Source organism: Mesocricetus auratus, unplaced genomic scaffold (assembly GCF_017639785.1).
Source record: "Mesocricetus auratus isolate SY011 unplaced genomic scaffold, BCM_Maur_2.0 Super-Scaffold_100007, whole genome shotgun sequence".
NCBI classification, from domain to species: domain Eukaryota; kingdom Metazoa; phylum Chordata; class Mammalia; order Rodentia; family Cricetidae; genus Mesocricetus; species Mesocricetus auratus.
This window is the reverse complement of record NW_024429191.1, coordinates 87,164,918-87,191,434: the sequence shown is the minus strand read 5'-3', so window position 1 is coordinate 87,191,434 and position 26,517 is coordinate 87,164,918. Positions and strand designations below refer to the sequence as shown.

General features: G+C 40.6%; 1 protein-coding gene and 1 long non-coding RNA gene across 3 annotated transcripts in view; one reads left to right on the top strand and one right to left on the bottom strand.

The window, feature by feature from the left end:
- Positions 1–17,235, top strand: part of LOC101829788 (ABC-type organic anion transporter ABCA8A) — a 77,097-nt gene extending 59,862 nt beyond the window's left edge. For both annotated transcript variants that reach the window (XM_013113339.3, XM_040750005.1), the window contains 12 exons: positions 935–1,026; positions 2,690–2,810; positions 4,539–4,656; positions 6,453–6,544; positions 11,709–11,869; positions 12,320–12,395; positions 12,469–12,563; positions 13,115–13,234; positions 13,425–13,565; positions 14,990–15,069; positions 16,285–16,340; positions 16,498–17,235. In XM_013113339.3, the coding sequence (XP_012968793.2) occupies positions 935–1,026; positions 2,690–2,810; positions 4,539–4,656; positions 6,453–6,544; positions 11,709–11,869; positions 12,320–12,395; positions 12,469–12,563; positions 13,115–13,234; positions 13,425–13,565; positions 14,990–15,069; positions 16,285–16,340; positions 16,498–16,596 (1,251 nt within the window). In that variant the 3' untranslated portion in view covers positions 16,597–17,235. The remainder of the gene's footprint in view (positions 1–934; positions 1,027–2,689; positions 2,811–4,538; positions 4,657–6,452; positions 6,545–11,708; positions 11,870–12,319; positions 12,396–12,468; positions 12,564–13,114; positions 13,235–13,424; positions 13,566–14,989; positions 15,070–16,284; positions 16,341–16,497) is intronic.
- A 3,534-nt stretch (positions 17,236–20,769) lies between these two features.
- Positions 20,770–23,869, bottom strand: LOC121141545. The gene is made up of 3 exons (XR_005878482.1): positions 23,735–23,869; positions 23,286–23,421; positions 20,770–21,071 (listed from the first exon to the last, which is right to left on the bottom strand). It is a non-coding gene; the product is annotated as an uncharacterized LOC121141545 (long non-coding RNA).
- Positions 23,870–26,517: the final 2,648 nt, after the last annotated feature.

Below are 26,517 nucleotides of genomic sequence, written 5' to 3'. Positions count from 1 at the left end.
CATGTGCTAGGGATAAATACTGATCCACTATCAGAGGCCCCATAGATTAACCAGGCCTCCAAACTGACATCCAGAAAAGTAATATGTTTTTAAGTATGGAGGCATTTTAAAACAAATATCCAGTGACAAAGTAAGTTGCATCTTCCAATTCTAAAGACACAATCTGAAGCAGTAATTCTCAACCTGTGGGTCGAGATCCCTTTGGCAAACCTCTATCTCCAAAGGTATTTACATTACAATTCATAATATTAGCAAAATTGCAGTTACAAAGTTGCAATGAAAATAATTTTATGGCAGAGGGTCACCACAAGGTGAGGAATAGTATTAAAGGGTCATAGCATTAGGAAGGTTGAGAACCGCTGTTCTAGAGGGTTGGGGATTTGGCTCAATGGATAAACTGCTTACTATACAAGAGTCAGGACTAGGGTGTATCTCTCCAGTATTCACTTAAATGCCAGGTGGGCATGGTGTCTCTGAAGAGATAAGGGGTCCCCCAGTTTAGCTAACTATGTTCAAGAACCAACAATGTCTGGGTTCAAGTGAGAGACAGTAATACAGGCTTAGTGAATAAGTTGGAGAGTGATTAAGAACAACACCTGATGTCCTCCTGTGACCTCCACACATACATACTTGCATGCACTTACATACATACATACACACATACATACATACATACATACGTATACGTACAATGTAAACTAAGTATGAATGAAATTTAATGCATAATATAATGTAGCATAGTGTGAACATTTCCAGTGTTTCTGTACAAAGCAAGGTAATTGGATTTGACTTGTTTTGTAAGCAAATGAATAGCTGGTTCTTGATATTTTAACCATTCTGTCCCATATACATCTGTAGAAGGCCTGAGAGTTTGCAGTTTACTTCTGATGTTAGCATTTGATATTTCTAATTGACAATGTCTCTTTTCCCTTAGTCTTTCCTTCATTTTGCCATCTTCCTCATTATTCTTCGATGTCTGGAAAGCAAGCTTGGAATGAAAATAATGAGAATGGATCCTGTTTTTAGGTTTGGAGAAATCAAATGGTGTTGTATTTCTTATTGAATGATTTTGTATAAGAACAACATAGAAGTTCTCATAGACACCCTGGCCATCAGGCTGTAGTGAAGAGAGAGCTACGGGAACATATATGCAATGATCACAACATAGTTTCTGAATCTTAAAGATGATTGTGGTACCATGGTCAAAACAGGAACACAGGAAATCCAGGGCTTCATCTGTCACTGTATGCAGGAGAGACCCAAGAATCACCACATGCAACAAGATTAGTTTTAACGACAACTGCCTTGTGCACTGGAGAACTGAAGGGACACAGCCAATCCAGAAAGGACCACATGGTTGGGGAGGGAGTGATTATGACAGCAACAATAGTTATCTTGCTGGTAGAGTGAAGAGCCTAGCCACTGGGGTCATGTGCATTTTCTATCAACCTATAATAGAAAAAAAATGGGATTAGGTATCTGGGAAACTTAAAAATGAGGATGCTTCTTTCAAATTCAAGGACACAACCAGAAGCATATTAGTTCCTTGGTATTTTCATTCATTTTTGGATTCTACATTTGGAAATCACCACTTGTTTAAGGGAGTTGAGTGACTCAATGGATAAAGGCAGCTACCACCAACACTGATTATCTGAGTCCAATCCCCAGTTCCTACATTGTGATAGGAGAGAACAAATTCTTTCTCTTCCCACCTCTGTCTCTGTCTCTCCCCCTTCCCTCTCTCTCTCTCTCTCTCACACACACACACACACACACACACACACACACACATATATATATACACACACCAAATAAATGTAAAAACAAACAAAAATATAAAAAAATGCTGGGCAATAGTGGTACTCGCCTTTAATCCCAACACTTGGGAGGCAGAGGCAGGTAGATATCTGTGAGTTTGAGGTCAGCCTGGTCTACAAGGACTGTTACATAGAGAAGCCCTGTCTTGTAAAAGCAAAACAAACAACAAAAACCAAACAAACAAAAGCCCATAAAATGAATCTCTACTTGCCTGGGACCTTCCAGTTTTACCACTGTGCATCCCAGGTGTCAAAACTCTTCTGTTCTAGTGAAATAAGGATGGTTGGCAGCCTTCTCCCACATTAGTGCCATCTTTGTTATTGAAAGTTAGGTAGAAGAGTCAACCTACTGTATATCATCTTTGATCACAATGAGGAAGGGAGGAAGGGAAGGGAGCCCAAAGTAATTATCTTGTCATAAAAGTGTGAGCCAGAATGGAGAGGCATATCCTAAAGTAGGGACTGTGTCTATTCACATAACTAGAACTGATTATAAGAATTCTAGTCCATAACTCTAAAAACATTTTTGACAATCTTCCTAATCATTTCATTTCATTCCCAGAGTATTTATTCCATAAGCCGTGATATGAAATTTGTTCGGTAAACAATGAGTATGAAGCTGTCTATTGAGGTTAAAAAACAATGTGCCCTTAATAAAGAGAACTGACAAGAGTCAAGAAATAATTATTTGGTGACTCTTTTACCAGTGGTTGTTGAGGTGGGAGGGAAATGGATTTGCTGACAAAAGATGGATATTATAAAGATTTACTGTCCATCCAGTCTACTCCAATATAAAATGCAGAGAACAAAATTGGTCTTGATACAGCCTCGGACCCCAGGGATCAGTTATTAATGGATTGCTTTGTCTATAGAATTTCTTCAAGAGTTGATCGTGTGTTTAACAATCCAGAAGAACCAGAAAGTGAAGACGAAGATGTGCGTCTAGAAAGAGAACGAACAGCAAATGCCTTGACTTCCGTTGAGTCCCAGGAGGTAATCCTTGTAAAGCAGCTCACACAGAAGTGCTGTGCATCTCTTTTTACTGTTGGGAATCGCCACCTCTGTGACTGCTTTTACTGTCCTTTCATCCAGCCATCACTGGAGATTGTAAATTTACCAAGCTTTCTGAGTTCCTCGGACATTATGCAAGTTTCTTTCTTTATTGTTCTATAACTAAGCACCCCATAGGATGTCCCAGTGGGCTTTTTATTCCTTTAATTAGAGGCTGTAACCCCTTTGGGCTCTTTCAAACACTAACAAGTACATTCAACTGCTAGACTACCTTGTCATCATTACTTTCTGAATTGATTGTGATATGCTAGAAATGGGATGTCTCCTTACTAAAATAATCTAAGATGGGGCTCAAATGGAAACTTAAGGACAATTTTATTATAGTTTTAAGGAAAACCCCTATGGCAGGCAGACTGTAACACCACAGCAGGTGTCTGGAAAGGGAGACTGGACGGCAGAAGGAAACAGTCATGGCATTTTAAGCTGGCTTGGAGCTCAGACACAGTGGATGAACAGCCATATCACAGGGAAGAGACTTTAGAGAAAGAACAAGGAAGTCCAAATGATGGGAGAAAAGCCCAAAGTGTTAAGTTAAGGAACACATGCTTAGAAAACAGACGGGCCGGGCGTTGGTGGTACACGCCTTTAATTCCAGCACTCGGGAGGCAGAGGCAGGCGGATCTCTGTGAGTTTGAGGCCAGCCTGGTCTACAGAGCGAGCTCCAGGACAGTCTCCAAAACAATACAGAGAAACCCTGTCTCAAAAATCCAAAAAATAAAAAAAGAAAACAGATGGAAGAAAAGAAGTTTCAGTTTTCTGAACAATCCAGAAAATATGGGAGGTTTTGGGCCCTTACACAGCTGCAGTCCATAAGCTCTTGTACAGCAGGTGTTCCTGGAGGTGTCAGAGCAAGTACTAACTTTTAATCTTTCTCTTTAGCATAGCTTAAGATGACCAAAGTGGAATGCTGATTCTATTCAATTGACAATGAGGTTTTTACCTCTAATGATTGTTCCCAAACTGATACAAACACTCACCACCCACAGAATAATATTCAAGATATTCTGTACTATAAGGTACATTAGTAGCACTCTAAAACCAAAGGTAAAAGACAGGTTTTATTATACCTGTTTGTTTTATTTTATTTTTAGAGTAGATCTTTTCCTTCAGTGAACCAAAGAAAGCCAATGAGATGAGAAATCAATTCTCTTTGAAGGCTAAGAATTCAGCTTTACATGTAAAACAATAATAAAACTGATATTATTTTGAAACATTATTAAATTCTAAATTAATGGGCTTTAGGTGAAATTTACAGTTGCAGATGTGTTTCACAAATATTTTTAAATATTACTAAAACACAAGAAAAGTGTTTCTTGCTGTGCTCCCATGTCAAGGCAAAGAAAGTTTTGGGATTCAAAATATCTATTCATTGGACATCAATGAGATTACATAGGTTAGAACTGTACTACCTTAAAACAGCTAGAAACACCAAGGCATAGGTTAGAACTGTACTACCTTAAAACAGCTAGAAACACCAAGGCATAGGTTAGAACTGTACTACCTTAAAACAGCTAGAAACACCAAGGCATAGGTTAGAACTGTACTACCTTAAAACAGCTAGAAACACCAAGGCCAAATTTAATTGTTTTTGAGAAGCTACCAGTAGACTTATGCTTTTAACAACCGTTTACTTGCATGTCTTGTTTGCAGAAGCCAGCCATCATCGCCAGCTGTCTTCGCAAGGAGTACAGGGGAAAAAAGAAATGCTTTGTTCGTAAGAGCAAGAAGAAGATAGCAACAAGAAATATCTCTTTCTGTGTTCGAAAAGGTTGGGCACGGGTTCTGCTCAGGAACATCCTCCAAACGTTAGATCCCCCCTCCCTTTTGCATGCGTCCGCAGCTGTGTTACTTTTCTTTTTTCCCAGTAGAGTGACCTTGATGGAAATGGTTTTCCCTTTGAATGGGGACACAGTCACACAGACATAAGAGATCACATGCTTTTGTTGTTGTTGTTGAACCATCTGACATGCAGTCTTCCTACTCAGTCACTGCTGTCGCTCTCCTAATGGTCAATACTGTTTACCAGGGAACTGACCTACACTCTGCTATTCCATCCTCATATCTTGACCACAGGGGATGAGGAGCCTATTTACTGACTTCTGCTTCTCTCCTACACAGTGTGACTTAGTCACTCTCTTGTGACTTTGGGCAAGTGGCTGAGACTCTAGAACTCCTGTCCCTTTTCAGTGTCATCAAGGCCATTATCCTACCCATAGCATCATACAGTTTTTCTTTAATTAATATATATTAACTGTGCAAGTTAATGCCATTCACTCTGACATTTCGATCCACGCAAATGTGGTATACTATTTATATACAGCCATCCAAATTCTCCCTGGGTCTCCCCTCCCCTCCACTCCCCTCCCCTTCCCCCCGCTTCCCTCCCCTCCCCTCCACTCCCTGTCCACCATCTACCCAGTATCTAGTAGCCCCTCTTCAGCTTTCACTTTCATCTTTTTGTTACATTTTTCATTGTCTTCAGTTCCTTTTTCCATTAGTCTATACTTTTAATCATTCACCCACTTGTTAGGTTCATTGCTTCATATCTTATTTTGTGTCCTTATTGTAAATGAGTTTCTTTCTCAGCATGTTCTTTATTGATGTATAGAAAAGATACTGGGGTGTGGAAAGATGATTCAGTGGTTAAGACCATTTGCTCTTGCGGAGGACCTGCATTTGATTACTAGTCTCCACACGGTGGCTCACAACCAGAAGTAATTCCAGTTCTGGAGAATCTGACACCCACCCTCTTCTGACCTCCGCAGACACCTGGCACTTATGCAACGCACAGGCATAAAAACATACAAAACAAAACCCGTACAAATAAGACAAAATAAAATGAACAAATTTAAAGCGAGAAGAAAAGCTACCTATTTTGTATGCTGATCTCCCATCTTTTTACTCTCATCTTCTTTTGGAATTTTTAGAGATTTCCTATGTATAGAGTCATATTATTGGCTAACAGGGATGATTTAATTGCCTACTTTTCATTCATAGGCTTTTTATTTCTTATATAATTGCTGTGGTTGAAATTTTTAGTAGTGCATGGAATAAGAGGGGTAAAACTGGACACCAATCCTTTTCTTGATACTAGGGTCATGTTTTTAGTTTTCCCAATGAAATGTGGTATTTACTGGGGTGTTTTTATATGTAGTCTCTATTATTCCTGAGCATGACCCTTTAAAGGATTTATTTTGTTTTTAATGATCTGTATATGGTGTGTCTGTGTGTGGGGATTGAACTTGTGAGAGCAGATGTTCCCAGATCCAGACTGAGCATCAGATTCCCTGGAGCTGGAGTTAAAAGAGGTTATGAGACGCCTGGTATGGATACTAAGAGCCAAGCTTAGGTCCTCTACAAGAGAAGTACATTCTCTAGGCTGCTGAGCCATCTCTCCATCCCTATATGATCCTCTCATGCTTATCTTATTCAGGTCCTTTCATATAACATGACAATTAATAATATAAAATTGCATGTAAGACATACCACATACCACATAGCACTTTTCACACAGTAAGATTTGTAATAGTCACCATCGTTACTAATGTGTCTTCTTTTTCTCAGGTGAGGTTGTAGGATTATTGGGACACAATGGAGCTGGTAAAAGCACATCCATTAAGATGATAACTGGAGAAGCAAAACCAAGTGCTGGACAGGTAGGTAGATGAAAGATAGTGTTTTATACAACAGTATCCAGATGACAACTTGAAAAATATAATAATTATTCAAAGTTTTTAGAATATTATATTGAATTATAAACAAGTGACACAGATACTCGTCATTCAGTTGGGATGATTTTAATTCTTTAATAATGTTGCATATGTGTATAATTCACTTTTATTATATTCAGCACCATTAGCTTTTCCCATCCTCTTCCCTCTCATGTTGAGTCCCTTTTTATTCACCAAAAGTCTCCCTCTTGCTTCATGTCTTTTCATGACACATTAATTTCAGTAGGGTTGCTTGCATTGGCTAGGGGTTATTTACTGGAGTGTGAAAAACTTATCAGTAGCTACATCACTAGCCACTATTAACTACCAATAGTCTATCAGGAAGGGTTGGGCCTCCTGAGCTTCTCCTCCATCCATGATGAAATGTTGACAGGTCAAAAAGTTTACAGGTCTTGTGTAGGGAACTGCAGCTTCCATGAGTTCATCAAATCTTGTGTCATATCCAGGAGTTCATAGCACTCCACCCCACCCTATGAGTCTTATCTTCCTTCCTCCCTTCGTTCTTTCCTTCGTTCCTTCCTTCCTCTTTATTCTTCTCCTTCTTCTCCCTCTTCTTTCTCCTCTTCTTTCTTCATCTTCTTCTTCCTCCTCCTCCTCCTTCTTCTTTGTTTCTCTGTCCCCTGAGCCTTGGAGGGTATGACATAGATATTCCATCCAGGCCTGAGCACTTGAGAATCATTTAATGTCAGCACCCAGTTATGAATCTCATCCCACTGCAAAAAGCACCTTTTTTGACCCAGGGCTGAGAGCAGTACTTATCTCTGAATATACACATAAATGGTTAGAAGCCACCTAGGGACGCTTTGAAACTGTCTCTTTCCCATGAGTCTACTAAGAAGAAATGTTATTCATTCTCAGAATAGTAATCGTGCAGATTCTGTTTATTGGATCACATAATCCACTGATTATAATTTTAAATGAACACTAGCATTTCAGCATGCTACTGTGCAATCTTGAATAGAAATGTTAAAACAAACTGTCTTATTTACTCATCTTCATGAAGTACTATTACCAATTCACAAATCTGGAATGTATACAATTGCACTAAAATTTTTCCCAGTACAAATTCAATAAGATCCTTTTTAGAGTAGCCAGAGTGGAGAAGCACGAGTGTAAAAGTGAATTGTTTGCCAACTCATCACTTGTCTCAGAAGCAAAATGGCCAGGCAAACAATATTTAGAATTAACCAAGAGAGGTGATCACAGGGAAGAGAGACAAGATGATAACTTCTCTAGAAAGTGTCCAAGGGAAGGCAGCGGTCTGCGAGACTATGCTAGAAGAGAGTGCTGGTAGCCAAGCCACAGAGGAAGACGGGAATATAACTGTCAAACATTCCACTGTGTAAGGAGAAACTCATCTCATGGCCCCTCTGAAGCCATGGTGGATGAGAAAATAAGAAGCTGGTCTTTTTAATGTCCCCAGCACAGTCGACCCTAACTGGACGCCTCATTTAACCACAACTTCCCTTCCTTGCCACCACCACCTGACTTTATTCATAAAAGAGGGAAAGGGCAAGGAAGATGACTGTTCGTTGGTGCACTGAAATGAAGGATTTTGAGTTGTAAGGAAGATGACTGTTCGTTGGTGCACTGGGAGGAAGAATTTTGAGTTGTAATGAAGCTGTAAATATATGGCAAACTATTTGAGTGTTATGAAATGGGTTTGATCAGAGCAGCCAATTGTTTTCAACTGCATTATTTTCCAGATTAACTACCCCTGTGACTTGTCTACTCTGTGACTGGCAAGTCACCTCTGGCTTGTCTTGCAGGTGGCTTGAAGATCTGCTTTCCATGTCCATTCAGAACCTCTGTCCCTGTGTCCTTCTTCACTCTGCTCTGTGCCTCTCATTTTGTCCTCTAAGTTTGGCCAAGGATGCATCCAATGTCATCCCTCTACAGGGCTTTGCTCCTGCTTTTTGATCTGCTCCGGATTTGTTTCTCCCAGTCCTGTCCGCAGCTACCACCTTCTCTCCTGACACGGCAATTTAGCAAGCAGACAGGTTCCTAAACCACCCAACCTTACGTCCTTTCCCCTGTTGGTCTCCAGCCCAGACTTCTGGATACGTCTGTCAAAGCACCAATCAAAAGACTGTATTTTCACAATGTATTATTTGCTGGCCACATTACAGGATGGAGGTGTCATATAGACATGTATACTGGTTAGATTGACCTGTGCCCTGGCCAAAGGAAGTTCTGGAACACAGACAGAACGCAAAAACAAACACCTTGGTTGTGGTTGGCAGGATAATGCTCTGCCTGAGGCAAGAAGGAAACCTACTTCAACAGAACTTAGCAAGTGTTGGCTCTACCTTCTAGAGTCTGGCCCAGAATAGTTCATTTTTGACATATTTAAGTATAATACCAATTTTTAAAAATGATTCCTCATGATCATTGTCACAATAAAGCTTAAGGCATGACTATATCAAAAAAGTTGTTATGTTGGACAATTATATTAAGGTACTTTATTATAATATAAAAAAATTTTAGGCCCCAGACACAGTGTCAAAGTCAATAAGTCTGGTATGGTTCATTTTTTTAAACAAAATTAACTGGTGAGAAAGACTGGCACATCTCTGGGGCTTTCTGGCCAGCCCAGAAACTCAAAAACCAAACATGAGAAACTCAAAACCCAAAGTAGGAACTGAGCAGATATCTCAGTCAGTAAAGGGCTTGCTGTGCAAACATAAGGACCTGGGTCAGATCCTCAGTCCTCACATAAGGAGATGAGCATGGCAATAAGTGTCAATAAACCTGTCATTGAGAAGGAAGAGACAGGGGGGCCCCTTGAACTCACTGGCCAACCAGCCTAACTGACTCAATGAACCCAGGTTCACATCGTGCCTCAAAAAGCAGTTGGAGAACACTTGAGGAAGCCACCCAACATTGACTGACACATGAACACACATGAAAACATGCATACATTGCACATACGCACATGTACCATAAACAAGCAAAGAAAATGTGGACAGTGATTGAGGAATGATACCCGAGATTGCCATCTGGCCACCAAATGAATACACACACACACACACACACACACACACACACACACACACACCTCTACATATAAACACACATGCACACAAGTAAGTAAAAATAACTAGGGCTGGAGAGGTGGCTCGGTGGGTAAAGGATTTGCCACATGAGCATATGGACCCTGAGTCTGTGTACACACACGTAAAGCTCAAGTTATAGAGCACAATCCCAGTGCTCATGCTGCAAGATGGAAGGCAGAAAAGAGAATGCCAGGAAGATCGCAGGCCAGCTAGCCTGGGGTACACAGTGGCGAACAAGAGACCCTTGTATCAGGAAGAGGGTGAAGGCTGGCATTTGCCACACACACATTGTGGCATGCATGTGGCCACACTCACACACAGACACACAGAGTTTAAAAGTATTAATTGGTCTTTAAAAACTTTTAACTGACATTACAACTGGATGTCTTCATGAGGTATGATGTGATGTTTTGACATGTGTACAATGTGGAATGATTAAATCAGGCTAACTAACAAAGCAGCCTTTTCACAATACTTATCACTTTGGTAGTATGTACTTGTGACAGTCGTCATTCTATGAAATACATCACTAGAATTCATTCTTCCTATCTTTAGGGAACTGGGGGTTTAGATATATGTCTCTCCCCCTTCATTTGATGCCCCTTCTTCCAACCTCTGGTGTCCAACATTCTACTTTCTACTGTTACAACTTCAATTTATTCAAACTGCATGTGCATTCATGAAGTCAGGCAGCTGCTGTGTTCTGTGCCTGCCTTATTTCACATCCCACATGGATACGGTTAGTTTTTGTCAACTTGACACAGACCTAGACACACTTGGGAAGAGGGACTCTCAACTGAGCAATTGTTACCATCCAATGCACTGTGAGCATGACTGTTAGGCATTTTCTTGACTGCTAGTTGATGAGGAAGGGCCCATATCACTGTTGACAATACCACATTTGGGAAGGTGAGTTTACATTGTATAAGAAAGGTAACTGAGCAAGCCAGGGGAATTAAGCCAATAAGCAGCATTCCTCCATAGTTTCTGCTTCCAAGTTCCTGTATTGAGTTCCCTCAAGAATGGACTATGATCTGGAAGTGTAAGCCCAATAAATCCTTTCCTCGCCAAGTTGCTTTTGGTCAGTGTTTTAACCCAGCAGTAGAAAGCAAAGCAGAACATCTTTTCTAGATTCATCCATGTAGTCACAGACAAAAGAAGACCCTCACATTTTAAAGACTGAGAGTATTGTATTTGTGTGTATATCACTGCTTTGGAAAATCCACTAATCTCTCAATGGACATTTGTTTGATTTCATATCTTCTCTATCGCAAATAGTCCAACAAAGAATAGTACAACAAGTAGTACAACAGGACTGAAGATGTTATTTTAGGAAAAAAAGAAAAAGAAGAAAAGCTTCCAATCACTTTAGAAGCATCACAGGAAGTAGTCTCTCCAGATCATACCTCAGCTATGATTTTGAGGAAATATTGTGCTATTTTCCATAACTGACGATATTACTATGCATTTGCACCAACAGTGCACAAGACTTCCATTTTCTCCACCTCCTTATCATTTAACTTCCCTCTTTTTGATAGCGGACTTTCTAACAGATATGAAGTAATATCTCACTGTGTTTCGTGTTTGTGCATGTGTGTGTATGTACATGTTCATGCGTGTGCATGTGTGAGTATGCTGTTGGAGCCCACAGGTTGATGTTGGATGTCTCCCTAAACAACTCCTTCTCCCTGAGACTGCCTTTCAGTGAACCTGGACTTGCTGATTTGCAAAGATTGGCTTATCATCAAGGCTTAGGGATCTTTCTGTCACAGTCTACCCAGCTTTGGGATTTCAGGTGTGCCCTGCTGCACCTGTAATGTTGACGTTGGAGATTGGATCTGGGTCTTCATGCTTATGCAGCAAGTGCTTCCCTGACTGAGTCATTTCCCCAGCCCAGCACCTTTGTACACACTTGAGTTCATGCATTCATTCTATGAATCAACTCCTTGTGGGGCTTCCACTGAATGTGGTCCCAGCAGTACTTTGAGGATCAGTGCAGAGTGAGATCGCTGACAGTGACCTTTTATCTGTAGGTTCTGATGAAAGGGAACAGCAGAGGGGACACCCTGGAGTTCCTGGGGTACTGTCCTCAGGAAAACGCTCTGTGGTCCAACCTACTGGTGAGGGAACACCTGGAGATACTTGCTGCCGTCAAGGGGATGAGCAAAGGTGACGCTGCAGTGGCCATTGCACGGTACACAGGGGTCTGCAACGTTCTGTCCCCAGGTGATGGGGAGGAGGCTGGAGGCAGCCACTTTGGCAGTACATTGGAAGTAGAAGGCTCTGTTGCTTACCTATGTGAGGTAGTGGGAACTTCCAAAGTTTTCTCCATTTTCATTTTAAGCACATAGGGAAATAGTTAATAGTCAATAGTAAATGACTGAGTGTACTTAACATTTAATTATAAGGTAAGTTGCAGAAGTGCTTGGACACTGTACTAATAGTTTTACAAGAGGTAAATGCCTCTCTCTTGGTTGGGGGAATCACAACCTTTGTCAGCCTAACCTTGTTGAATGTTTCTACACATTTCCTGAACTGCCCACCTGGGTCCCAACCCTCCGTCTTACCCGGGCTCACTGCGGCATCTTCCCATCATCTCTCTTCATTGTGGAACGCACTGTGATGCCCCACTGTCTCTCTCCAGGTTGGCAGATGCGCTCAAGCTGCAGGACCAGATGAAGGCTCCTGTGAAGACACTGTCAGAGGGAGTGAAGAGAAAGGTACGAACAGGGCTAGTTGATACTCCGAGCCCGCTTCAGTCTGGTGCCACATGGGCTGTCCTTCTTGTTACAGCTGTGTTTCGCCCTGAGCATCCTGGGGAACCCATCTGTGGTACTTCTGGATGAGCCGTCTACCGGGATGGACCCTGAGGGGCAGCAGCAGATGTGGTAAGGAGCTGTGGCTGCCAAGGCTGCAACCACAGCCGGTGGGGAGTCCTAAGAAAGTGTGGCCGACGCGATCTATATCCTTTGTAGAATTGAATCCTTGTACAGTTTTAACCCGCCTGATCAGGCTTGTGGCTGTAAAAGGGTTCATGTTAGTACAATCAGCGACTCTAGTCCTGGCTGGAAGACCTAGTTTGCCAGACAGCCCATGAGGTCTGGGTTCCCTCCTGCTGTCACTGCGCGCACTCCGGACAGCTCCTCAGCACAGAAGGTTCCCCAGGAGGGTGCTGTGGGCCTGCTTGTCTCAGTCTGACCTCCTTATCTGCCTCATGAACAGTTCCTTTCTGCTCAGAATATCTTCCGTCTGTCCTTCTGAGTGTGTCCTCACCAGTGTTTCTCTGGACACTGACTTGACAGTCCTCTTCATCCGTCACTCGGTCTTGCCTAGTCTGCATTGATTGTTTCTCAACTCTGCCGCATGGAGTTTCCTCTCTATAATATCCAGAAGAGTCGGAGGATTTCCATACATTGAAATTCTTCTTTTGACAACATAGGCAGGCCATCCAGGCCACCTTCACAAACACAGAGAGGGGCGCCCTTCTGACCACGCATTACATGGCAGAGGCGGAGGCCGTGTGTGACCGCGTGGCCATCATGGTTTCTGGGAGGCTGAGGTGGGTGCCCATTTTTCATCCCACACCTGTCCATCTGTGATGAGCGGGGGAAACATGTTTGCTTTTGAGAAAAATCAGCATTTATGGGGCTCTGCTTTGGGGTGTAGTGAGCAAGTGACAACCTGAGCAGGCTCACAGATACCCTTCCTGCCTGTGCCTTGTGCCATTGTAATTCCTGTTCCTGCTCCAGATGTATTGGCTCCATCCAACATCTGAAGAGCAAATTTGGCAAAGATTACCTGCTGGAGATGAAGGTGAAGACCCCTGCCCAGGTGGAGCCCATCAATGCAGAGATCATGAGGCTTTTCCCCCAGGCTGCTCGACAGGAGAGGTAAACACAGTTTCTGAGTGTGTGTGTGTGTGTGTGTGTGTGTGTGAGTCCTGAGTTCTGAACTTGGGTCGTCATGCTGACACGGCAGGCACTTTCCTGACCCAGTCATCTCCCCAGTCCATAGTTCTGTCTTTTGATCTGGCAAAGTATACCCACTCTCCCCTGGGATTTCTTTGACTTGATAGTCACTGTGGGTCATGTTCACACTGTAAGAAAACCACAAAGAGATGACTGACTTGTGGGTACTGCTAGATGTGTACTAGAGAACAGAGGGCTGATGTAAATCTGAGGTCACATGTTGCGGGTGACCCTGTAGTCTGGCCAGCAGTTTCTTCTATAGTCATGTGGTGTGTGACCCTAATATGTGCCGGGTTCTGTCCTGGTCTTGGGTTATTTAATTGACATCCTGATCATTAAAAGTAGGTACTGTTTTAAGCAAATCAACTTTCATGGGTAGGAGCTGGAGTTGCTACTTCCCTACTTAACAGTGAGGCGATCCTAGATTTCTGTGTAGTGTGGAGCCCGAACATGTTCACAGGAACCGCTCCCATGTTTGTCTTGTGCCTTTGTCATTCCTACTCCTGCTCCAGACATTGGATCAATCCAACATCTAAAGAGAAAATTTTGACAAAGAATATCTGCTGGATGAGTTACTTGGGTAAAGACATGGTATTTATAGGAATCCACAAATTGTATTTCATCTTTATCTTTATTAATAGACATAACAGAAGCTTTATATAGATGCAAGCCAGGTCATAATGACAGAGTTGACTGATGACAAGAGTGTAGCTCTAAATTTTCTTACATGTTTTCAAAAGTCCTAATTCTATATAAACTATCACCCACCAACATAATGAATAAACACTGTTGGTAAAATAGAATGCATTGTAAATGAATGAAAATAAATCCATTGAGATCAAATCTATTTGTTCTGATTATGTGTCAACAATAGGTAGCTAAATACATACCTGAGCATCAATTGATGGGCCGTTCAGAAGAAATCTTAATTTCAATTCCTGAGGACTTACACTTGGCTTTCAGAATCTCTGTTGCATCAGAGTAGCATTGAGAGTTGAAGGAGGAAGTGCCTGAATGTGGGCTCTGTACTAAATAGGTGTGGATTCCTACCCAGTTTGGAAATTCTAGGAGGGCATGAGATGGAATAAGAAGCCTGAGTTCCCAGCCGAGAGCAGGTGGAAAGACCAGTCTCAAAATGTTGCTTATAGACTGGTCCTACCCGTGTCCTTCCAAGAAGTCCAAGATACTGAACCAATTCTCATCACCTTGCCAACTGGACTGCCTTAGTGGGCTCACTCTCAGATGTTCAACTGTGCCGAATAGTCTTCCTAATGAAAAGAAGCAGCGAATGCCATACATGTTAGCCTACATGCTTAGAGACCAACCTAGCCCTCCTTTCTCCTCAGGTTCTCTTCTCTTATGGTCTATAAACTGCCCAGGGAAGATGTACAGCCTTTATCCCAAGCCTTCTTCAAATTAGAAACAGGTAAGCGGCTAATTAGAGATGAGACTCTGAGAGCAAATAATCCAAGAACTTAAAAGAACCCACAGGGGTGAGAAGTTGGATTAGAGCATTCTGTGCTAAATATGAACATTCGAATTTCATTTTAAAATATAGAAGCAAAAACCTAAGGAGGTAAGCTTGCTCTGTATGGGCATGTGCATGGCAAGGGTTATTGTTTCGACTTTCATTTCATAATTTTTTTCTTTTACTCTGCACATAAGACAAAACTCACTATACTTTGAAGGCTGAATCCTTTTATATCTAAAATGTATTTCCCTTTAGAGATCGTATTAAAAGTGTATAATTTAAAGTAAATTTTATTTTATTGACTTGGACCAATAATGATCTGTAAATTCCTATGTAAGTGTGAATAATCTGGTGTCCACTGGAGGACTTCAGTGTAAATTCGAACACATTCTGTTCATCCCTCTAGCAAGGCTTTCTTTGTCCACCGATTGTCTTTCAAGTCTGTCTGCCTGACTTATCCCAGGAGCCTTTTGTACTGCTCAATAATATCTCCTCTTGGCTGTCACCTTCCCTACTAAGGAAGAGATAGCCAACTCTTGATCCATAGATATATTCTGGTTTCTGTTGGCGACATCCAAAGCTGTCTTTGATGTATCTTCATTGCATTGTCTAAATTTAGCACCTAAACTTTCTGGGACATGTGATTCTTCACGGTACTCCTAAGATTAACATTAATGCCATGATTCTTCTTGGAGTTTCCACTAAAAACCTATATAGCATTTATCACGACTTAAACTATCCTTCTGCATAAATTGGTTAAACAGAGAGTTTTCAATGCTGTGGTGGATTGTTAGATAACCTTTGAGGTTGTCTCTATGTCTTTCTCTTCTTTTTCCAAAAATCTCTTTCCCTGCAACTTGCTTCTTTGCCAAATATACTGAATCAATGGTTCACTTGGGGAAGAAAGTCTTCTAGGCATCATTGTGCCCCATGATGCAGATGTTAAAAACTGCATAGCATGCAAAGGTAGCACCAACTCTTTCTCTTCCAAATCTAATCAAACGTTGTGCATATTACAGTTGTGTAATGTTCTCAGAAAAAAGAATGTTTGTCACTTCATTTAATGGTTCCCCACTGCTATTTGTGCCTTGCGGTGATTTAGTAAACATACAAGGCATACAAGATGTACGAGATGTATAGGAGTCCTAACATATGGTTATCCTTATGCAGTTAAACAGGGCTTTGACCTGGAGGAGTACAGCCTCTCACAGTCCACCCTGGAGCAGGTGGGTCAATTTCAGTGACTTTGCCTTACACAGATTAAATGCATTGTCTTCAAATTCAGTGTTATAAGAAGCAATATGTTCTATCTATCCATCTGTCTGTCTGTCTGTCTGTCTACATACCTAGCTAGCTAGCTAGCTATCTGTCTGTCTTTTCCAGGTCTTCCTGGAGCTCTCCAAGGAGCAGGAGCTGGATTGTTTTGAAGAGGAACTTGATCCCTCAGTGCAGTGGAAGCTACTCCCACAGGAAGAGGCTTAATACTGAAATTATTAGTTATGGATGTTTTCTCCTCTAGCAGCTTAACGTCTTTATTGCAAATATCCATTGCTGATGAATAAATAATTTGACCATGGAGACAGATGCTGCTGATTAGGCAATGAATGTGAAGCTCTTATGAATGGGAGTAGATGGGATCAGTGATCATAAAAAGAGCCATTGGTCTAGCTCATTCTCTACAAATTTTCTTTATATTGTCATCATTTTAACACACATTAATTATATGCATTAATGGGTTTCACTCTAACATTTTGGTACACGTATATATTGTGCATAAAGGCACCCATCCTCTTTTCTGCCCTCTCCCACCATCCTTCCCTCAGCCCCTTTCATAATCCTTTATGTCCTTCTGCTCTCGGATATTTTGATTTGTGTACTTCTACATGTAAGAGAAAACATGCACTTCTTGACTTTGTATCTGGCTTATTTGGCTCAACCCGATGCACTCTAATTCCATGTATTTTCCTTCAAATAACAGGGTTTTCTTCTTTATTACAGGTAAATGAGATTTCAGTGTGTAGATACTTTTGCTTTATACTTTCATTTGTTGATGGGTCTCTAGGCTGATTCTATATCTTATATATTGTGAATAGTATCAAAATAAACATGAATAAGCATCAATTATTTTTTAATGTTGACTCACTTATTTTAGACATACATATAAGATTAGAATAAGTAGATCCAATGATAAGGATATTTTTGGTTTGGGGGAATTACTATATTGGTTTTCAGAGTGGCTTTATTATGAATATACATTCCCACCAATACTGTATAATTACTGCTTTTTCTCTACATTTTTATCAGCAACTTTAAAAATCTAATAATAACTATTCCAACTAGTATGAAATAGATTCTCATTGAAGCTTTGATTTTTTTATTTCCCATAAGACAAGAATTGATTTTTAATATATTTTTTAGCCACTTCTATTTCTTCTCCTGAGAAATGGCTATGCAGATTCTTTGCTTATTTGATTGGATTACTTTTAGGTTAGATGCACTTTTTAGTTCTTCATATATCAAGGATATTAAGCTTACAACAGATGAAGAGCTGGCAAATACTTTCTCCCACTCTGCTTTGATGACTCATTATTCTGTATAAAACCCTGCGCTCGTTTGTTTTTGTCAGCTTGACACAAACCAAGACGCATCTGGGAAGAAGGAATCTTAATTGAGAAAAATGCTTCCACAACATTAGCTTGCATGTAACCTGTCAGAGCAAAAGAATGGCGCATGGTGAACTGTGAAAGAGGTTTCAGGAGAAAGGGCAGAGGGCCTTTTACCTCAGGCGCATTTTGTTCCCTGGGCTGTTCTTGGAAGCGTAGCATGCCTCCTGTGACAAACACTTACATTCAGTTTATAAGGCATGTTTGTTCTGCATGTCAGAAGCCAGACTGGTGGAAGGACATGCTGAGCGCTGTCCTCGGTGTAGCCTGAATCTGGATGTGGCCTTCTGCCTTGCTCTCCTGCTGTGATGGTTGTGATCTGGAATTGTGACCTAAAATAAATCATTTCTCCCCTAAGTTGCTTTTGGTCATGATATTCTATCACAGCAACAGAAATGAAACTAGGTTAATTGCATTACATCCATAAAATAATCCTCATTTGTTAAGGACCTTTTTTTTAACCTAGTGTGTTTAATAAAAGGCCAAATAGTCAATTACTTTGATGCATTGTTCAAATCTCCAATGCCCTTACTGATACTTTTATCCACTATTTTTTTATCAATTACAGGGAAATAAAAAATTTTAAGCACATATTTGTTTATTGCCTCTTTAAGTTATTTTACTTTTTCTCATTCATGAATTGTGGAGCTATAGCATCAAACCTAAGCACAGTTGTGTTTTTAATATCTTTAAATGAATTAACCTCATACAGCTGAAGATATTATCTCTTAGAGTAACTCTGGCCCCCAAATTTACTTCCTGTAAATTCACATAGGCTCTCAAGTCTTCCTCTCAAGTGATGACTGTTCATCTGAAACATCTTTTCCTAGTTATTTTAGCTCACATCTGAATCTTTAAGTTTAAAGTAGGGTTTTTTCCCATTTCATTTTTTATCATTTGTGTTGCTGTTGATAACACATATTTATATCACACCTCCCTAAAATTAAATCTATGAATCAACCTTATGATTAGAGTACTTGAATTGCTCATAGCATAATTATTGAAATGATTGAAGAACCTACCCTATGCATGCTTTTCACTTCCCATAAACTTAATTCTTCTTTTTTTTTCTCTACTCCTACCTTCTTTCTAACTAATTGCATATCTTGGGATTTCATTTCGTGTATAACATGTTTTTAACTGCATTTCTAGTCCCATATTTATTTTGTGTTTACCTAGGGCTAAACTGATATGGTCAGTGTTTACTTTGTGCCAAATTCTCTCAGATGTGTTTGTTTTTCCAAAAAGTGCTCTATTTTGTCTTCAGTTTAGAATCTATTGTTGCTTAGCGAGAGGCCTACGTAGACCTTTGTATATGCTGAAGAGCTTATTCTGTTATCTGTTAGCTTGCATGGTTTCTGAGAAGATTGATCTGGTTTTCATATAATTGTTATAGAAACAGTAATCTAAAGCCGGGAGGTATCTCAGTATAGTGCTTGACACATGCAAGCTGTGGACTCTCTCTCTCTCTCTCTCTCTCTCTCTCTCTCTCTCTCTCTCTCTCTCTCTCTCTCACACACACACACACACACACACACACACACACACAGAAATCAATGATCTAAGTCAATCTGCTACATCCTCTCCAAAGTCACAGATACACAGTTAGCTTCTGTTTGAAGCTCATGGGTCTGTTGAAAATTTGCAAAAGGACATGAAATGCAAAGCCAAATTGCTTAATCCCCTATAAATTATCTATACAGAGGAAAACAAAGAATCAAAAAATGAATTAGAGTGATATACGTGAATATAATTTCAAAAACTTCAACTGTTGCAATGATTATTAAAGTTGGAGAGAAGACATGTGATTAGATGAGGCTGTTTCCTAAACTGATCCAAAGGCTCTCCTGGGAGACATCACCAAAAATCATCATTGAGAGTCAGCATGTGTTGAAAAGGTAATTTGTTTCAGGACTGTCTAAACAGAAGCTCTTTGCTGGAGAACAGGAAGTTCATTTCTGCCTGAATTGTGATATAACCATAATATATAGGATTAATGTTGACCACAGAGATCAAATTGTCATTTGGTTACTGCCTTAGTTAGGGTTGCTGCAATGAAGCACCATGACGAAAAAGAAACTTGGGAAGGAAGGAGTTTACTTACACTTATACTTCTGCACTGTTGTTAATTACCTAAGGAAGTCAGGACAAGAACTCAAACAGGGCAGGATCCTGGAGGCAGGAGCTGATTACTGGCTTGTTTCTCCTGGCTTGCTCAGCCTGCTTTCCTTCTTTTTTTTTGTTTTGTTTTTTGTTTGTTTGTTTGTTTGTTTGTTTTATGAGACAGGGTTTCTCTGTATTGTTTTGGAGGCTGTCGGTCCAGCCCGGCCTCGAACTCACAGAGATCCGCTTGCCTCTGCCTCCCGAGTGCTGGGATTAAAGGCCTGTGCCACCACCTCCCAGCTCTTCAGCCTGCTTTCTTATAGAGCCCAGGACCACCAACCCAGGGATGGCAACACTCACCATGGGCTGGGTGCTCCCCCATTGATCACTAATCAAGAAAATACCTTACTGCTGAATCTCATGGAGATATTTCCTCAACTAGGCTCCTTCCTCTCTGATGACTCTAGCTTGTGTCAAGTTGACCCAAAACCAGCCAGTACAATTACTTTGCAAGGAACTTATCTGAACATGTGGCGGGCTTGTAAATGCAGTAAATAATTGATTGGGAATTAGTGGAACCCACGCCATAATGTAAATTATAATCAACTTTGTTAGTTGTCTGGGCTATTGATTTACCACCCACCTGATAAAGCAGTTTATAACAACTCATAACCACTGTGGCCAAGAGAATAGCCATTTTTATGTGTCTTTTCCTGAAGTCTTTATTTTTTCCAAGCTATTACAGACCCTTACTTGGAATCTGTATGCATTCTCTGAGAATTATTTTTCTCCAGTAGAAATTAGAGGGTGCTCTGTGGCTGGTGGATCAGAGGTAAGCAAAGAATAGAATTAGGTGAAAATAAACACATCACTCAAAGCAGTTTTGTACTGTTCTCTTTATTATTCATCTTCAGTCATGAAAGTCCATATCCCAACTCTGTTGAACCTTGTTTACATGGTCCAGCTTGCTCAACCATTTTGTATTTCTACAGTGTCTTCGAATTTTCTTGGAAAGTGTCTAGAGATGTTTATGTAGATCAGAGGTTCTCAATCTGTGGGTCATGAGCCTTTTGACAAACTTCTGTCTCCAAAAAATATTTACATTATGATTCATGTGGTCAGTAGTTGGCCTCTCTCCTTTGAGATTTTAAGGTTCCCGCTATATCTGGACTGCATCATTTCCAAGCTCATCTAGAAAATCAGAAAGGGAAAATGAAAGAGAAATCCATCCATTATTTTAGATTAAAACTCATGAATTCTAGGTCTATTGGCCACAAGGCCAATAGGGGAGAGATGGAGTGACAGAAAGTTATAGTGGTCCATGAGCACAAATGGAGACAGCCCTTGAGGAGACAGATGTCAGTGAATCCACTCAATTTTATTCCAGAGTATAAGAAATATATAGTATTTGAAAGTCCGGTGACAAACTCTAATTTGCATTAAATGATGTGCTCCTATCACAAGGCAGTAGGGTCATATAGCAGAGCCAAGCCCCTAGTACAAGTCTTCTCAGCAGGGATCTATGCCAAAGATCAAGCTAAAGATAAATCAGGCATCTGGTTTAGAGATAGTTTTCAGAAAAGGCCAACCCTCCAGATAATGGCAGGAACATTCTCCAGATAATGGGAGGTAGAGAGCAGAAAGCTTTGTTGAAGGGAGGGAGCTCCATGTTGCCCAGCTATTGAGATACCTGCTAGGCATGGGGAGGTTGCTACCTCTGACCAGCCAGCAATGCCTTCCAGCAATACAAATAGCAAGTATTTCTCCTGTTTATATTCTACTGATTAAACAGAATTCCTTTGTCATTGTGAATGGAGAATTGTTCGGGATTAGACTAAAGTTAGTAAGAAGACTTGGTGAAGAGTTGGCAGATTCTGACACATGAGGAAAGGTGTTAGGACAGTCAAGACTGTAAAGAGACTAGGCACGACATCTTCCCTGATAATTGGGAACATTTTCTGTGAAGGTCCATAACTGTGTTGCATATAACAAATGCTATAGAGAGGCTAATTGGAAAGATGGAGTAGTTAAAAGCATTTACACATGTATATATATATATATATACATATATATATATATATACGTTTGTGATGGAGCTGTTTGCTTTATAGACATAAAAGAAAGAGTTTTCCAGCAATATCTTAGGTCCTACTGTTTTACACCTTATGCACACCAAAATTACATACCCAAGGTAAAAATGATAAAACAAAATAAAACAAAACCCCCTAAAAATTAAGATCGCTGAAGAAAATGAAGGAGCTTGTACATATAATTTTCAAAGCATGGATACGCTTTCTTTTTTCTAAATAAAATTTTATCTGTGTATATGTGTAATTGCTTCTCTGTATGTACACCATGTGCATGCAGATGCTTACAGGGACCAGAAAAGGGGGCTATATCTCTCAGAATTGAAATTTCAGGTGATCATAAGCTGCCCAGTGTGAATTCTGGGAGCTGAATCTGGGTCCTCTGTAAGAGCAGCAAGTACTCTTAAACTACTGATCTATGTCTTCAGCCCCAGAAGTACTTTCTGCATAAGAAATACACACAAACTATAAGGTTGGGGAAGTTGTTAAAGTTGACTAAAACTATACCAAAATTTGGATATGCTAAAGATCTGACTTAACAGCTGAGTCTCTGTTAAATGAAAAAGAACTCCTATAGACAAATATAACAAACAAATCAATGAACATGCCAAACTTTTACAGAATGTATGAATAAGATTGTTGCCTGTATAGAATATAATGCAGCATAAATCTAAACAATAGGATGTCCTCTGCACACATCCAGATTAGCGAGCCTACATTTGTTTAGACTTGGTGTGGGTCTAAGGAGCTAAAGATTTTCTTTCCCCCACTGTTTCTCTTCCATCCTTAACTCTCTCTCTCTCTCTCTCTCTCTCTCTCTCTCTCTCTCTCTCTCTCTCTCTCTCTCTCTCTCTCTCTCTCTCTTTCTCTCTTTCTCTCTCTCTCCCCCTCTGTGTGTGTGTGTGTCAGAAGTATGGAGGATGGGGCACTTGAATATACATGTAGAGGTTAGAGGTCAACATCAGTCACCTCCCTTGAGCAATCTCACCTTATTTTTTATTATCTGGAGCTCATTGTTTTGGGTAGGTTGGCTAGCCAACATCCTCTGGGATCTATGTGTTTCTTCATCCCCACTGTCTGCCTGATTGGGTATAAATGTGCACTGCCTTGCTTGACTTTTGTGTGGGTGCTAAGTTGTACTAAGTAATAAAAATATGACTACATTTGTACAAGGGTAAAAGAACAGAAAAAACAAAACATGTTAATGTGGGAAACACATGAGAGGAGGAAAATGATGGATAAAATAATTAGGCACATGGAAAGCTATTATTCTATTTCCTTACACAAATGGCTGTAAAAGAATGCTATGATTTCTCACCATCAGAAGTGGATCCAGCTGTATCTCTAAGGGATTAATCTCATCTGTCCAGCATGTTTCACAATCTGTGAGGACCTGAAAGTGTTGCAGCTGCTGAAGACCCCTGGGACCGAAGGATGCATCTGTGAGGGATATCCTGCAGGCCAGAAAGGAAGTGAAAAGTAATCTTTGTAGATAGGTAAGAAAACATCTCTATAACGCTGGCCTTGTATCAAGACAAACTTGATTTTCCTGTTAAAAATAAAAAGAGTATAAATGCTTGCAAATGAGAACCTTAAATTCATTTGTCTTATTTCCCAAACAATCATGAAGACAGCGTCTACTAACAGCAATGTGAGTTGAGATAATTCCCTTCACATAGACCCAGTGCAAAACTAGATAAAATTGTTCAAATGAATAAAGAAGGATCATCATGAGGTGATGATGGAAAGACCTGAAAAGATACTGACTAGTAACCATTTCCTTGATAAAATGGTTTCTGTGGTTGAACAACATCAGGTGCCTGGTGCTCCTGTCTGAAGTGTTCTCGTCTCCCCACCCCACCCCCAAACACACACACACACACTCACTACAACTGGAGAGGCTCTTATAAGACTTGCCTAGGAGAAGAGCCTTAACACTCAGATTGGAGCTGGCAACAAAGACCCACAGCTCAGCCACTGATGGGAGGGGACTTGGCAGGCCAGTGTATAGAGTAGGTGGAAATCTAATTGAGATAGTCTAAACATTGAGAGGTCATAGAAACTATAATCTTTTCCACACACAAAACTGTGATTATGCTTGACTCTGAAATGGCCTTCCTGGACTCATATTTTGAGTACTTGGACCCCAGAAGACAGCTATTTTGAAGCCTGTGTATCACCTTAAGAAGTGTGATCTACCCAGCAGCAGCATGTCACCAAGGCGGGCCTTTAATGGTTATACCTGAGCCTGGTCCTACATTGTTTTCCATCCACATGTGTAAATAGAATCTGGTAAAGGCTTTCTCTGCCATCATGCCTTCCCTTCCTTGATGGACTGAGCTCTCTACCTAACCCAGAAGCCAAAATAAACACTTCCTCCCAAAATTGTCCCTGTCATACAGTACAACCTTTTAGTAAAAGTGACTAAAAGTCCTATCTATAAATCTATGAATTCATGGAGACACCAGTGACAGCTGGAAAAGTATGGAAGTTGAGGGATGTGAAGCAGAGCCCTTCCTCAGCTTATCCATGGGCCAGGCAGCAGCTGGAGAAGGCCTTGCATGCCTGAAGTGTCTGGAATATAATCTCTCTTCAAAGTGAAAGATGCTGGAGGAAACTGTAAGGAGTCGATCTCAACTTCAATGTCTGCTCTACCTACCCAGGGAGCCATTGTCATTTATCCATGTGGCTCAGGGGCACTTGGAGATATGGGAAAGAAACACTTATAAAACAGGTTATATTCGTATTGGAAGATAAAGGAAGGATAGTGATGGGCAAGCCCATAAACCATATGGCCAATGAAGACACGGGACAAAGCAAGACAAGGTTCTCATTCCACGGGGAGCAAACTGGAGTAGCATGCAGAATGAAAATGTACCCACACCAAAGGGAAAAACTCAGGAGTGTTTAAACTGAACGGTTCCTGGAGGGAGATGTACACAAGCAAGGGTCAGTGGGTGCATATGGCTTCTCTGCCTCCCTGGCTGGCTTTTAATCAAAATAGTGCTATTCCTAGAGAAAGGGCATGGATCAAACTAATTTACACCATTATAGCTGATATCTTTTCTCTCCTCTCTCTGATGTGATGAGCAAGTCCATCCACATAGTGACCGGTGCATTTGTGCTACCACCAGCAACTCAGGAGGATTTCCACTCCCAACCCAATGCCTCCTGGGACCGCTTTGTAGACGCTTTAAACATCTTAATGGAAATCATAGAAGTTACATCTAGCTGATGTGAAAGGTTCTAATATAAAGGTATTTGGGGAGTTCACAGAAATTCTAGAAAAGCTAAAGAATCAGCTTAGAAACCAGAAGTGAGGTAGTAGTAGAACATATCTGCCCTCATAGATAGTCTTGAGGATCACAATGTCACCACCATTACTACAAAATCATGGATGACAATAATACCGAATTCTCAGTATGGTTGGTCAACAGTGCTGCAATGAATTTGTCTCTTCTTTGCATCCATCTTTGATTGCCTTCCCTAGGTCCAAAGGTTCAAGCAGGAACATAAGAGTTGAGTGTCTCTGCCTGGCCCAGGTTCCCAGGGGAATGCAAGAAGGAACATTCAGTTTCTGTAGTGTGCAGCTACTTCTGCCTTCTACCAAGGCTTAAAATATATACACTGCTCAACAGCAGTATCAAAGAATTGAGTCAGCTTAAAAAGGCTTACATGGTGCTTCAGAGTGGGAGTAAGTCTCGGGTTTTGAACACAGAAAGCATCAGAGAATGAGAAAGATGACTCATCGTGAAAGAGATGTAGTGCCTTAAAAGACAGCTTCTCAGGAGAGAACATCTGGGTAAGAGTGACTCTGGATGGGTTTGTGAGAGGACAAACAGAACATCAGATTTATTGCAGTGCTTTTTTGTTCCATCCCTTGGGGACAGTGCACTTGGAAGTTGATTATTAGAGATCCTTATACATGTCTTGATAGTCATCAATTATCATGTCTTAAATATTTGAAATATTCAGACTTCACACAAGAATTTTTTTCCATACCCAAATAAAACATTCTAGAGCAAAACAAATCCAGAGACTTCACAAGATTAATAGTCTTTGTGTTTTCCCAGAATAGTCTATGTTCATGAGCTGACCAATTGGAGATCAGTTGGCCATATCTACTTGTATTAGTTTTGATCAATTTGTTTGTTGTTTTTGAAATATCCCATCACTTCAAATATCTTCCTGGAACTGACCTGGCTGGTGTCCACCTTCTTCTCATCCCGGGTGGCCTCCTACATGACTGCAGTCTCCAGAATGGCCAACACTTGTATTGGACCCCAGGTTCCCTTGGAGCCATATTCTGGGAGCTTTTAACTGTTTTCCACACATCTAAATTGGCCAAATCCATGCATTTTTTGCCAAACATCAAGCACTTACTCCAATAAAAAATATTTTGCAACTTGGTTAATTTACCAAATGATACTTTCAAAGTCAAGAGAGAAACCTAAAGTGCCACAAACAAGGTCAATATTGAGGAAAATTTAAATAAAATATTCATAGCACCCTTTGCTTTGGATTTCTTGTTTGGGACCTTGCAGTTGGCG